General features: G+C 35.6%; 1 protein-coding gene across 3 annotated transcripts in view; it reads right to left on the bottom strand.

Annotated features, from left to right (window-relative positions):
• LOC121388173 (palmitoyltransferase ZDHHC1-like) overlaps positions 1–12664 on the bottom strand; it is a 38432-nt gene that overhangs the window by 6687 nt on the left and 19081 nt on the right. For all 3 annotated transcript variants that reach the window (XM_041519422.1, XM_041519421.1, XM_041519424.1), the window contains exons 8-13: positions 11984–12093; positions 8566–8633; positions 8089–8185; positions 6444–6493; positions 5859–5958; positions 574–649 (exon numbers count right to left, since the gene is read on the bottom strand). In XM_041519422.1, coding sequence (XP_041375356.1) covers positions 574–649; positions 5859–5958; positions 6444–6493; positions 8089–8185; positions 8566–8633; positions 11984–12093 — 501 coding nt within the window. The remainder of the gene's footprint in view (positions 1–573; positions 650–5858; positions 5959–6443; positions 6494–8088; positions 8186–8565; positions 8634–11983; positions 12094–12664) is intronic.

Consider the following 12664-nt stretch of genomic DNA (forward strand, 5'->3'; position numbering starts at 1 on the left):
AACATTTACAGAAATAAATATCCCAAGAGTACTGTTGTTTACTGTTGTTTGATCAAAATCAATTTTTTTTTTTTGTGTGAATTGATTTCCTCACAATCTTTTATTGTAACAAATGTGTGGTAAAAATGATCACTACTACAATACTCCACTTACCTATATTACATTTATGCTGAGCTCTAGTTTAGTATAGTACAAATGATCTCTACTACAATACTCCACTTACCTATATTAGATTTATGTCGAGATCTAGTTTTGTATAGTACAAATGATTGCTACTACAATGCTCCACTTGCCTATATTAGATTTATGTCGAGATATAGTTTTGTATAGTACAAATGATTGCTACTACAATGCTCCACTTACCTATATTAGATTTATGGTGAGATATAGTTTTGTATAGTACAAATGATTACTACTACAATGCTCCACTTACCTATATTAGATTTATGGTGAGATATAGTTTTGTATAGTACAAATGATCTCTACTACAATGCTCCACTTACCTATATTAGATTTATGGTGAGATATAGTTTTGTATAGTACAAATGATCTCTACTACAATGCTCCACTTACCTATATTAGATTTATGGTGAGATTTAGTTTTTCTTTTTCTTCTTCCAGAAGAGGTGGAATAAAATGGATTAGCATTCTGCAAAACAAAACAAAAAACAGTTAAAGATTATCATTTTAAAGAAGAATTATGTGGAAATATATATATTGTGCTAGCTTCCATAAACTGATATTGTGTTGCTCATGGTTGCATTCATGGACTTTTATCCCAATGCATATTAAACTGGGTTTTTTTTAAAGGTCTGAAATAATGTGTGATGTAATATTCCTGATTAATCAAGTGCGTTTTCTAAATTTCAACTTCATGTAATTGTGAGAAAACAACTACAAATTAACCAATGTGTAAACATCCAATGTGTATCTGCAGACCTCTGAGAATTGAATATCAGTGTGTGAATATCCAGTGTGTATCTGCAGACCTTCGGTAATTGATACACATTGGATGTTCACATACCAATATTCACTTATCAGACAGATACACACTGGATGTTCACACACTGATATTCACTTATCAGACAGATACAAACTGGATGTTCACACACCAATATTCACTTATCAGACAGATACACACTGGATGTTCACACACTGATATTCACTTATCAGACAGATACACACTGGATGTTCACACTGATATTCACTTATCAGACAGATACAAACTGGATGTTCACACACCAATATTCACTTATCAGACAGATACACACTGGATGTTCACACACTGGATGTTCGCACACTGATATTCACTTATTAGATAGATACACACTGGATGTTCACACACTGATATTCACTTATCAGACAGATACAAACTGGATGTTCACACACCAATATTCACTTATCAGACAGATACACACTGGATGTTCACACACTGGATGTTCGCACACTGATATTCACTTATTAGATAGATACACACTGGATGTTCACACACTGATATTCACTTATCAGACAGATACACACTGGATGTTCACACACCAATATTCAATTATCAGACAGATACACACTGGATGTTCACACACTGATATTCAATTATCAGACAGATACACACTGGATGTTCACACATTGATATTCAATTATCAGGGGTCTGCAGATACACATTGGATGTTCACACATTGATATTCAATAATCAGGGGTCTGCAGATACACACTGGATGTTCACACACTGATATTCAATTATCAGGGGTTTGCAGATACACACTGGATGTTCACAAACTGATATTCAATTATCAGGGGTCTGCAGATACACACTGGATGTTCACACATTGATATTCAATAATCAGGGGTCTGCAGATACACATTGGATGTTCACACATTGATATTCAATTATCAGGGGTCTGCAGATACACATTGGATGTTCACACACTGATATTCAATTATCAGGGGTCTGCAGATACACACTGGATGTTCACACACTGATATTCAATTATCAGGGGTCTGCAGATACACATTGGATGTTCACACACTGATATTCAATTATCAGCGGTCTGCAGATAAACATTGGATGTTCACACACTGATATTCAATAATCAGGGGTCTGCAGATACACATTGGATGTTCACACATTAATATTCAATTATCAGGGGTCTGCAGATACACATTGGATGTTAATCAGAGGTCTGCAGATACACTTAGGATGTTCACACACTGATATTCAATTATCAGGGGTCTGCAGATACACGTTGGATGTTCATAAACTGATATTCAATAATCAGAGGTCTGCAGATACACACTGGATGTTCACACACTGATATTCAATTATCAGGGGTCTGCAGATACACACTGGATGTTCATACACTGATATTCAATAATCAGAGGTCTGCAGATACACACTGGATGTTCACACACTGATATTCAATTATCAGACAGATACACACTGGATGTTCACACACTGATATTCAATTATCAGACAGATACACACTGGATGTTCACACACAGATATTCAATTATCAGACAGATACACACTGGATGTTCACACACTGATATTCAATTATCAGGGGTCTGCAGATACACACTGGATGTTCACACACTGATATTCAATTATCAGGGGTCTGCAGATACACACTGGATGTTCACACACTGATATTCAATTATCAGGGGTCTGCAGATACACATTGGATGTTCACACACTGATATTCAATTATCAGGGGTCTGCAGATACACACTGATGTTCACACACTGATATTCAATAATCAGAGGTCTGCAGATACACACTGGATGTTCACACACTGATATTCAATTATCAGACAGATACACACTGGATGTTCACACACTGATATTCAATTATCAGACAGATACACACTGGATGTTCACACACTGATATTCAATTATCAGGGGTCTGCAGATACACACTGGATGTTCACACACTGATATTCAATAATCAGAGGTCTGCAGATACACACTGGATGTTCACACACTGATATTCAATTATCAGGGGTCTGCAGATACACACTGGATGTTCACACACTGATATTCAATTATCAGACAGATACACACTGGATGTTCACACACTGATATTCAATTATCAGACAGAGACACACTGGATGTTCACACACTGATATTCAATTATCAGACAGATACACACTGGATGTTCACACACTGATATTCAATTATCAGACAGATACACATTGGATGTTCACACACTGATATTCAATTATCAGGGGTCTACAGATACACACTGGATGTTCACACACTGATATTCAATTATCAGGGGTCTGCAGATACACACTGGATGGTCACACACTGATATTCGATAATCAGAGGTCTGCAAATACACATTGGATGTTCACACACTGATATTCAATTATCAGACAGATACACACTGGATGTTCACACACTGATATTCAATTATCAGAGACAGATACACATTGGATGTTCACACACTGATAATCAGTGATTCACCTTTGAAAATATCATATGTGTCACACATTACTCACCATGTTGAGTACAGAATGCACAGTGACAAAAAGATGCTTTGAATAGCACTAATATAATCATAACTGTCAATGCCACCACCTTAAACCTAACAATAATAATAAGTGAAGAATACCAGGACCGGATGGAGTTAAACCAGCTTCTGTTCAAACAGCCAGCGGAAAGGTGTGCTGTTACAATATTATAAGTGGGCGATAAGCAGGGGACAATATTTCAAAATCTGATGGAACAGGAAGTCGGTTCACATGGTTTTTACCTAGGTAACCAATTGTTCGGTTACGTGAATTATATTTGCGTAACCCGTGGGTTACCTGATCGGTTACCTCAAAATTACGTTGAAATTATATTTTAAATACATAGTTTTTGGCTAAAACAAATACAAAAGAAAACATTTTAACAAAAAAAGATGTCTTTAATGCTTGCTAAAGTTAACAATATTATAAAAGAACTGAATATCAGCCCCAGTACTGAAACAAAATACAGGGGTGTAGCCAGAAATTTTCTTAACATTACACACGCCAAAGGCGTGCCCGAGCGAGGATATTTGGGGGGAAATCCCCCTGTAAAAAGTTTGAAACTCAGGTCGGCTGTAGATGCAATCTGAGCTTTTTCGAAGGCATTTTTTTTTCTTTTTCGTAATCTTTTTTTCGAGTAAATTTTAAAAGGATATTTTATAGAACAATTACAGACAGCCTCGATCTATTCCCAGATATAGTTTTTGCATTACGCACATGCGTACTGTGCATAATGGGCGCTATGCCTTTGAAATATATACATAATCATTTGGAGGGATTCCTTTTTGCGTTTTACGGTGGCTATGCTACTTTCACTTTATCGATGGTACTTCTATATTACAGTGACGTTCCAAATGTTTGGTTTTTTAAAGCTCATTATGTGATGTTAGTATTTTAAAAAATTTGTCACACTTTTGGATTCCTGTTTACGTTAAAACTGTTTTTAACATATGTAAAATTATAGGCAATCCAATATTATGTCTACATATATTCCTTTACAGATAAAATAGCAGCAGATAATTTAGCCGTCCCCAGCGGTCTGAGCACATTTCTTTTGGCTCGACTCTATACTGAACATTTATTTTAGACTGGTTGCAAATTACAACTGTTGAAATATAACGTTCTTTACTGATTTGCTGCGCATCAAGTATCTAATAAAATTCAGCCTAAAACATTTGTCGAAATACTAGTAGTATGTCTGCGTGAATAAACGTCCTGTAATCGTGAAGTTTGCAAGTTTTAAAGGGACACGCCCTAGTTGTTAACCATTACGCCGTTGTTTTTCGCTATTAAACCCAGTTTTTCACAAATAAAATTGCACTTTACTTACCGTTTATTATTTAGAATATACATTTCCATTCACCTGAAGTGTTTTTGGGTAATCCTGGTAATCCTGGTGTTTGTAATACCACAAAATGCATTTTTCGTATTTCATAAAATGCCACGGGCCTCTGAGAAAAAAACGTTGAGCAGACAAGGTCTAATCTATTTTTAGAGGGGATATTCCCATTTCAATGTCACAGACGTTGGTATACCACGTGACCATTATCATTTTGGTTCGGTTTGTTTTCTCGTGCACGTTTCGCGCAATCAACATCCGATTTGTTGTCGTTTGCTTGTTGTTCATTTGTGAGATTTTTCTTCACAGTTCGTGAACATTTTCAGTAACAATAAAGTTCAGACAAGTAAGTATCTCAATACAAAACGTTACAAACCCTTAAAACCAATAATTTTGCTAAGTCTTACGATATCTGGAGAGGGGATACAACCAGGACAGAACAGTTGGAACATGTCCAGGAGAGGTGAAAGGAACGCACCCCAAGTCTGTGCGCACTCTGTGAAATTTGTCGTGACGTAGGCACTGTTGTGCTTCGAGCGACATCTACCGGTGACATCAGAATACTAACTTTCAAAATTATTTCAAGCAATTGGGACATGGGGATTCCCATGGTATTTATCGATATAAAACCTGCTTTTTCACTCCATTTGATAAAAACGTGATCTAAGTGTGTTACAGGTTTGTAGATTAACCAAATTATAATTTATTTTCGCTGGATGGAACTAGGGCGTGCGGCTTTAATTTTTGAACATTTACAGGTCATGGCGTAACCAGTTTACGGTTCTCGTAAATTTAAGTTTGCGTAACCAACACGCGAACAGAATGGCGGTTCGTGTGAAATATTGTGCCCTGGATAAGAAACCTCCCCGAGATGAAATAGAGGTGCACACCTCAGATGTGACAGATGGGATATTCTAAACAAGACAATGTATTTATTACGCAATTTTAGACATTACAGAGGACTGAGGTTCGTCAAAACATGATACAACAGTATCCCACTGAGAAGGACCTACCATGTTTATGTTGTGTAGAATCGGACCCGCAAATGAGATTGGGGTTTCTCCTTTGCTCACCTCCTCAAGTGTTTTCATGTCACTGCTTTTCGTTTTGGTACTACAAATAATTAAATGATACAGCATGTTTTCAACAACAAAAACATATATGTAACAAAGAAAAACTAAAACATTATGTAAAACAATTTCAATTTAAAACATGATGTAATACAGTTTCAATTTAATTAGGGGATAATATCACTGTGTTTCGTTGTTAACTATAAGGATTTATCACAAAATTTGGATTTAGGGACGAGACGAAGTGACAGTATACTGGACAAGTTCTCGGAATTTTGTCATCGTGATAAATCCTGGTTGCCCATGACAGCGTACATCTACAAAAATTAACCATTGGAAAAAGGCTTATATGAAAGTTGTATTAGAATAAAGTGTAATTTACTGATGTGTAATTGGATCTAATGGCCACTCGTGTAATGTTTTCTATTTAGCCGTTACAAAGAAATATGCTACAGTAGTAGGAGAGATAGCACAGTGAATATCTAGTACTGATTAAACCAACAATGCAAAATGAGTAAAAACTCTCACATCTTATACTGTAACGAACCATTTTCTGCATCTGATAAAGCCACAGGATTCTACAAAACAGATTATTAACAGAGTAAATAAAAGCTGAAACGTCTTCAAAAACATTACATGTCAGTGTTCTCCAAATTCATAACCAGATTGGCATCCCGCCATGTTGGTGGGACATAGTGCAATCCTCATGGTTTTCAAAAGCATGCCCGCCATGCACAAAAGATTAGCTATTTACCTTCAAAGCCAGACTTTCCTCCCATCCATTACACCAAGTTGGTCTCCCATGCTAGGGAAGATCTACTGTTACACCATTTCAAAACTGTCCCTGGGAACGTTCATCGACAAACCCCTCCATGGGTTATGCCACGATAGTTTCAAAACGTTTGGAGAACACTGAATGTATATTTAACAAAAATTAAAAAAGATTTCTAGAAATAACAAATATAATAACATGTTTACTGTACATTTTCTGTAAATAAAAAGAAAATGTGAACAAATTAGCTGTCACAATCAACTATCGATCCCTGAAAATGACTGCGACATGTCGCTATTGTTGTCAAGGGAAAATACTTGCCGAAAACCAAGTCAAATCTAATCTTAAAGGCACAGGAAGCTAAGTTGTCTTTTGTTTCCTGTTAATAAATTGTTTTCGGTGAGTGTCGTGTGCAAAACGGATGGAAATATGAATTGGGGAATGCACTGTATACAGTGTACAGTATGTCGACTGGCGTGACGTCGGGCGAGATATCTCGCCTGCAGTAGTCAGAAGGTTAAAGTAAACAAACAAAGATCATACAAATCAGAAATGTTTTTTTTATAGATTTTATTCACTTAAAAATTTAACATTCATCACATAAAAATCTGGGCAAGTATTGTACAATTCAGGGCAAGTAAATTTCTAGTTTAATTTTTGAAAAAAAAACCCACGTTAAGTGGGTACAAGTTTATAATTTTTACTCACATATATTCACTTAAATGTTTTATAAATACATAAAATAAAGTTCATATTTGAATTGGTAAGTATTATTTTTGTGGTTTTTACTAATTTTTAATCATAGTTTAGATCAGTTAATGTTGATTAAAATTTTTGGGCAAAAAATCGAAAAAGTTGCATTTACTTATGGGCATTTGTGGCCAGCTGTCCAGTATTTATGTCCATTATTCCCAATATTTGGTGATTTTCATTATTGGTAAAACGATCAAATTTATTATCAAATTAGCTGTCACAATCAGCTATTGATCCCTGAAAACGACCACGATGTGCTGCCATTATTGTCAAGCGAAATTACTTTCCGAAAACCACTTTTTGAACTCAAAATTCCAAGGTGTTTTCCATTGAAAAATGGAAACCTAAAGCAGCCATAGTGTCAGTAAGTGTTTCCTGTTTCGTATTTCCAGTGAGTGTCGTGTGCAAAACGGTGGGAAATATGAACTGGGGAATGCAATGTAAACAATGTACAGTATGTTGACTGGCTTGACCTCGGGCGAGATATCTCGCCAGCGGTAGTAAGAATTTACGCAATTAAAGAGGACTCTGTCACTCTCAGAAGAGTCTTGTCAAAGCTGGCTCACACATTCATTGATCTTTCTCATCTATCACCCTCTGCCTGTCATTCTTATTATCTTAATATAAAAAACAGTTCTAAATACCTACCATTTTTTTTAGTAGAATCGGACTTGCAGTTGGAGGTGGAGTTTCTCCTTTGACCGCCTCTTTACTTTTACTAATGTCACCGTTTTTCTTTTCGGGGCTACAAATAATCAAGTGTTACAGCATGTTTTCAACAACAAAAACATATATTGAAATGTAGTTACTTTTGTAACAAACAAAAACAAAAACATGTATGATGTACAGTTTCAATTTAATAAAGTGTAATTAACTGTGTAATTGGATCTAATAGCCACTCATTTGATATTTTCTATTTACCTGTTAAAGTGAATGAATGAATGTTTAACGACACTCCAGCATGAATAATACATCAGCTATTGGGTGTCAAACTATGGTAAATGCTTGCCGTTAAAAAGACTGTGAGCCAGAAACATGCTACAGTGATAATAAACTTGGCATAGTCTCATTAAAAGTAAATATCTAGTACTTAAACCAACAATGCAAAATGAGAAAAAATCTTACTTGTTAGGATGTACTGAACTATTTTCTGCATCCGATAAACCTTTTGCCTTTGAAGGATCGACACGATTCTACAAAACAGATTATTAACACAGTAAATAAAAGCTGAAACAGCTACTTAAACAAGCATTTTGAGAGTACATGTATAAACATACATCATTTTCCTATCTCCTAAGGCTGCCTTTCCATTAGTGCGGATATTGCCGCACGGCTAGCCACCTAGCGGTTCGACCCGCGCAGCTGATACATTTCCATTGAGGCATTCTTATGACACGGTTCACTCCATGTGACGTCATTAATTAAGCGGCCATATGCAAATTGAAACATGTCATTGTTAAATGACGAAGATCCATTACTAATGAAACTTCTACAGAAAAAACTACATTTGATCAAATCGAGATTTGAAACATTACTTATAGTCCTTCCCACAGGGAATGCTGCAGCCCCCCACCCCATCCCCCCATACTATTTAATTTACTACAAATTATTTATTTCTGAGCAGATTGTTTTCTAAACTGGACACAAAAATAGTTGGGTTTTTTTTGTTTTTTTTATTATAGGCCTATTCCAAAACACTGAAGTTATATTTCTAAAAAAAAAAAAAAAAAAAGGTAGGAGGGATGTACGGACTATTGGATATGAGATCTAACATACGTAAAAGGACACACATATTTTGCGAACACAAAATAATGAGGAGATTGGAGCAGGGTGGTTTCCGTAATCTAGTGCGGGAGCTTCAATTTGATACCGAAAAAAATTATCAGTATATTCATATGTCTCCTGAGAAGCTGGAATATGTTTAGGGATTTGTAGGTCCACTAAGAAGTAAAAAGACCGTTCTCTGTGAGCTTCTTTCAGGCAAGGAAAGGCTGGTAACATGCATCAGATACTAAAGCCTTTAGTGATATCATGCAGAGTTTAATACCAAGCAGCCTACACTCATAATATTATTATTTATTACATAGTGAAAATATATCTGTATTCTTATTGGTCAAAAACCAGTCACATGACTGTCCGTAAATAGTGATATTGCCCTGAAATGGTCTCACCGGTCCATCAAAAGTGATACTGCCCTGACCAATGAAAATAAAGATGAGACAAAATTCTATCCAATTAATGAGTATGTAACGTAATGCAACGTCAACTGCTAATTCTAATGTAAATAAGCACAAACTTGGGACAAAACGCTTTGCTGTCCTTCAGCAAAAAGATAACATCTCTAGCCATACCAAGTTTATTTACGCAAATACGACAAAAACAAGGTCAGTAATCGTCAAATTGTGTATGGAATATATCGCAGATTTAGAAACGTACATGATACATCAAAATTCAGTTGGGATCGGCACTCTCAGGATTTTATGTTACAAATAAAAAATGTATTTGAAGGTAATCGGTAACTGTTCAGTATAAATGTATATTCAGATTTATCACTTTTTTTTTCTTTTTTTCTATTAATATGATTTTGGCACTCTTGCTGGTTATAACCTCTCGAATTAGATTTTTTGTCTTGGTAATGTTTCAACAGTTTATTTCCGCATTCCTCTGCGTGTCATACAACGTCATAGGATTACGTGACGTCACTAAATCCCATCAGTTTTAACGCATTGTAGGAAATTATAAGCGTTGGCGTATTTTGATTCTGGTAAACAAAGCAGGAATGTACAAGTCTTATGGATGACATTATGTAATAAAACAATTATTGACCACATTTCAGGCAATATCACGTTTTATGGCCTGAAGAAATTGATAATGACCTCGGCTGTTGGCCTCCGTCAATATCAATTTCTTCAATCCATAAAACATGATATTGCCCTCAATGACGGTCAATAATTGATAAATATTGTTTTATCAGAAACAGCAATACAACAATCTATTAGTATATTGCATAGCTTGCAACAATGCCACATGGAACCTATTATGTTTTATTGCCACCACAATTTCAGTGGGTAATAGGGACCGAACAACCCACCGTATAATAATAATAAAAATTACTTTAAAAACACAATAGTTTACTTCCTAAAATAACAATAATTCTTGCTATAACTCATTTCGTATTATTATAGTACCGGTACGTCTTTCTTTTTTTTTATTGAAAGAGGATAAAGGGTGTTGACATAAGCGGATTCAGCAGGGAGGTATAGGGGTCCGAATTTGCATTAATCATCTTTTTTTCAATAAATAATTTTTAAATTGATAAAATTTAAATCTTTCAAAATTAACACATTGCAAAATTCCTGGATCTATCACTGATACTGTGTTGACATGGGGCCTAGTTTTGTGAACCTAATATTATTTTAATTCATTATGATGGTTGTGTTTATCAACTTTCCATTGATATTCTGTATATAATAGTAGCATAATATTAAATTATTATTATAATTATAATAATAATAATTATTATTATTGCACCTCTCATATCTTGGATGCGAATTTTCTTGCGATCTTCGTCCAGCAATTGTTAGTTCAGATCTGGTACTACTTATATTGACTTATGGATTGGTAATAAATCCCGGGTTTTCAATTACCAAGTCAGTTAAAAAAAACAATTCTTGTGTGTGAACTTTCTTCACCCATTGCACGAAGAATGCTAAAAATGCCTACTCCGAAAACTGGAAAATTAAATAACACTATAAAATACACAAGTACGGGAGATGGGTAATCATGGGCAATGACCCCAAAAAGACATCATTTTATGGATTCCCCATGCAGTTTGAGCCGCACAGCTGGAATAAAATGGATACATGGTCGACATTTTTTTGCCACACGGTTAGTACCCGTGTCGATGGAAAGACGTCAATGCAAATCCACGCAGAAGTAGCCGCGCAGGTAAAACCGCACTAATGGAAAGGCAGCCTAATGCTAGGATCAGACTGTCAATTGGCACAACGATGTTGGCTAACTTGACAGTTGAATTGTATAATGTCTCCAACTCCCAACTTACGATGGATGTGCTCAGATTAACAACTTATCAGTTGTAGAAGTCATACACGTATACCACTAAAATCAAGTTGTAAGAGCACTCAGACTAGCAACTACAGTCGTAAAAGTCATGAGAGCAAAAGGTAGGCCAACTTTGTTGTGGCAGTTGGTAGTCTGACACTAGCATTAATTCAAAGGCCATAACTGTAAATAAATGGGTTGTAACTGTTAATGATAAGATTATACACAAAATTTCAGCTCATTATCTTCAGACAATGTGGGGGGGAAAAAAGGCAGGAAAATTTTGTTTTTTTATCTCCTAAGTTCAAGGGACATAACTTTGTGACAAATGGGTAAGTCGTCACATACCCAACCCCACTTTGATTCTTCCAACTCGTATCATACTGACATTACCCAGCACAAGTCTCACATACCCAAGCACCACATCCCCCTTTCAGATGCCTGTTTATGTTAAAATATTCTCTATGCAATGTGACCGCACCAATCTGAATTTGCTAGACCATGTCTTCTTTACATCCTTGCATTTCGGATCCTTCTCTGGGACTTCTCGCTGCTGTAAAACGTAGTCATACGTACTCATCTTTTTATAAGCTGCAATATAAGAATCAAGAAATGAATTGCATTAATACAGTGGTAACAACAGCCTGTAAGAAATCAACAAATCATAAACATTTGTAAGATGTAATTTGGCTTCAACTAAACAACTGGGTTATAAGATATTTATCTTTATTAAGTTACAGTTACATATACAGCAACGTCCCAGGGTTAAAATTTCCACCACCGAGGGTGTACTTTTTATATCCCATATGGCCATATATGATGGAGTCTTTTTCTCTAATCCGTTCAGTAAATAAACTAATATTAACTATATAAATAGTACACCTCACCCTTAAAGTGAATCAGAAATAATTGGGGGTCAAGCTGCTCATTTCTGAGATAACGGGTAGTGTCTATGACTACCCTAGTTCTGCACAAAATTTTAGTACTTTTTTTTTTACAGGTACTCCATACATATTTTAAGCACAAGGCTACTTGACACAGTGGTGCTAGATGAAATAAAATTGCATACATGTTTTGCCCAGATGAAACTTTTTTTTTTACAATCAAAACACTCAAATTTATCATCAATCACAGGACTTGTGGTGTTCACTTCTTTATCAAA

This window comes from Gigantopelta aegis, chromosome 14 (genome assembly GCF_016097555.1).
Source record: "Gigantopelta aegis isolate Gae_Host chromosome 14, Gae_host_genome, whole genome shotgun sequence".
In the NCBI taxonomy this organism is placed as follows: domain Eukaryota; kingdom Metazoa; phylum Mollusca; class Gastropoda; order Neomphalida; family Peltospiridae; genus Gigantopelta; species Gigantopelta aegis.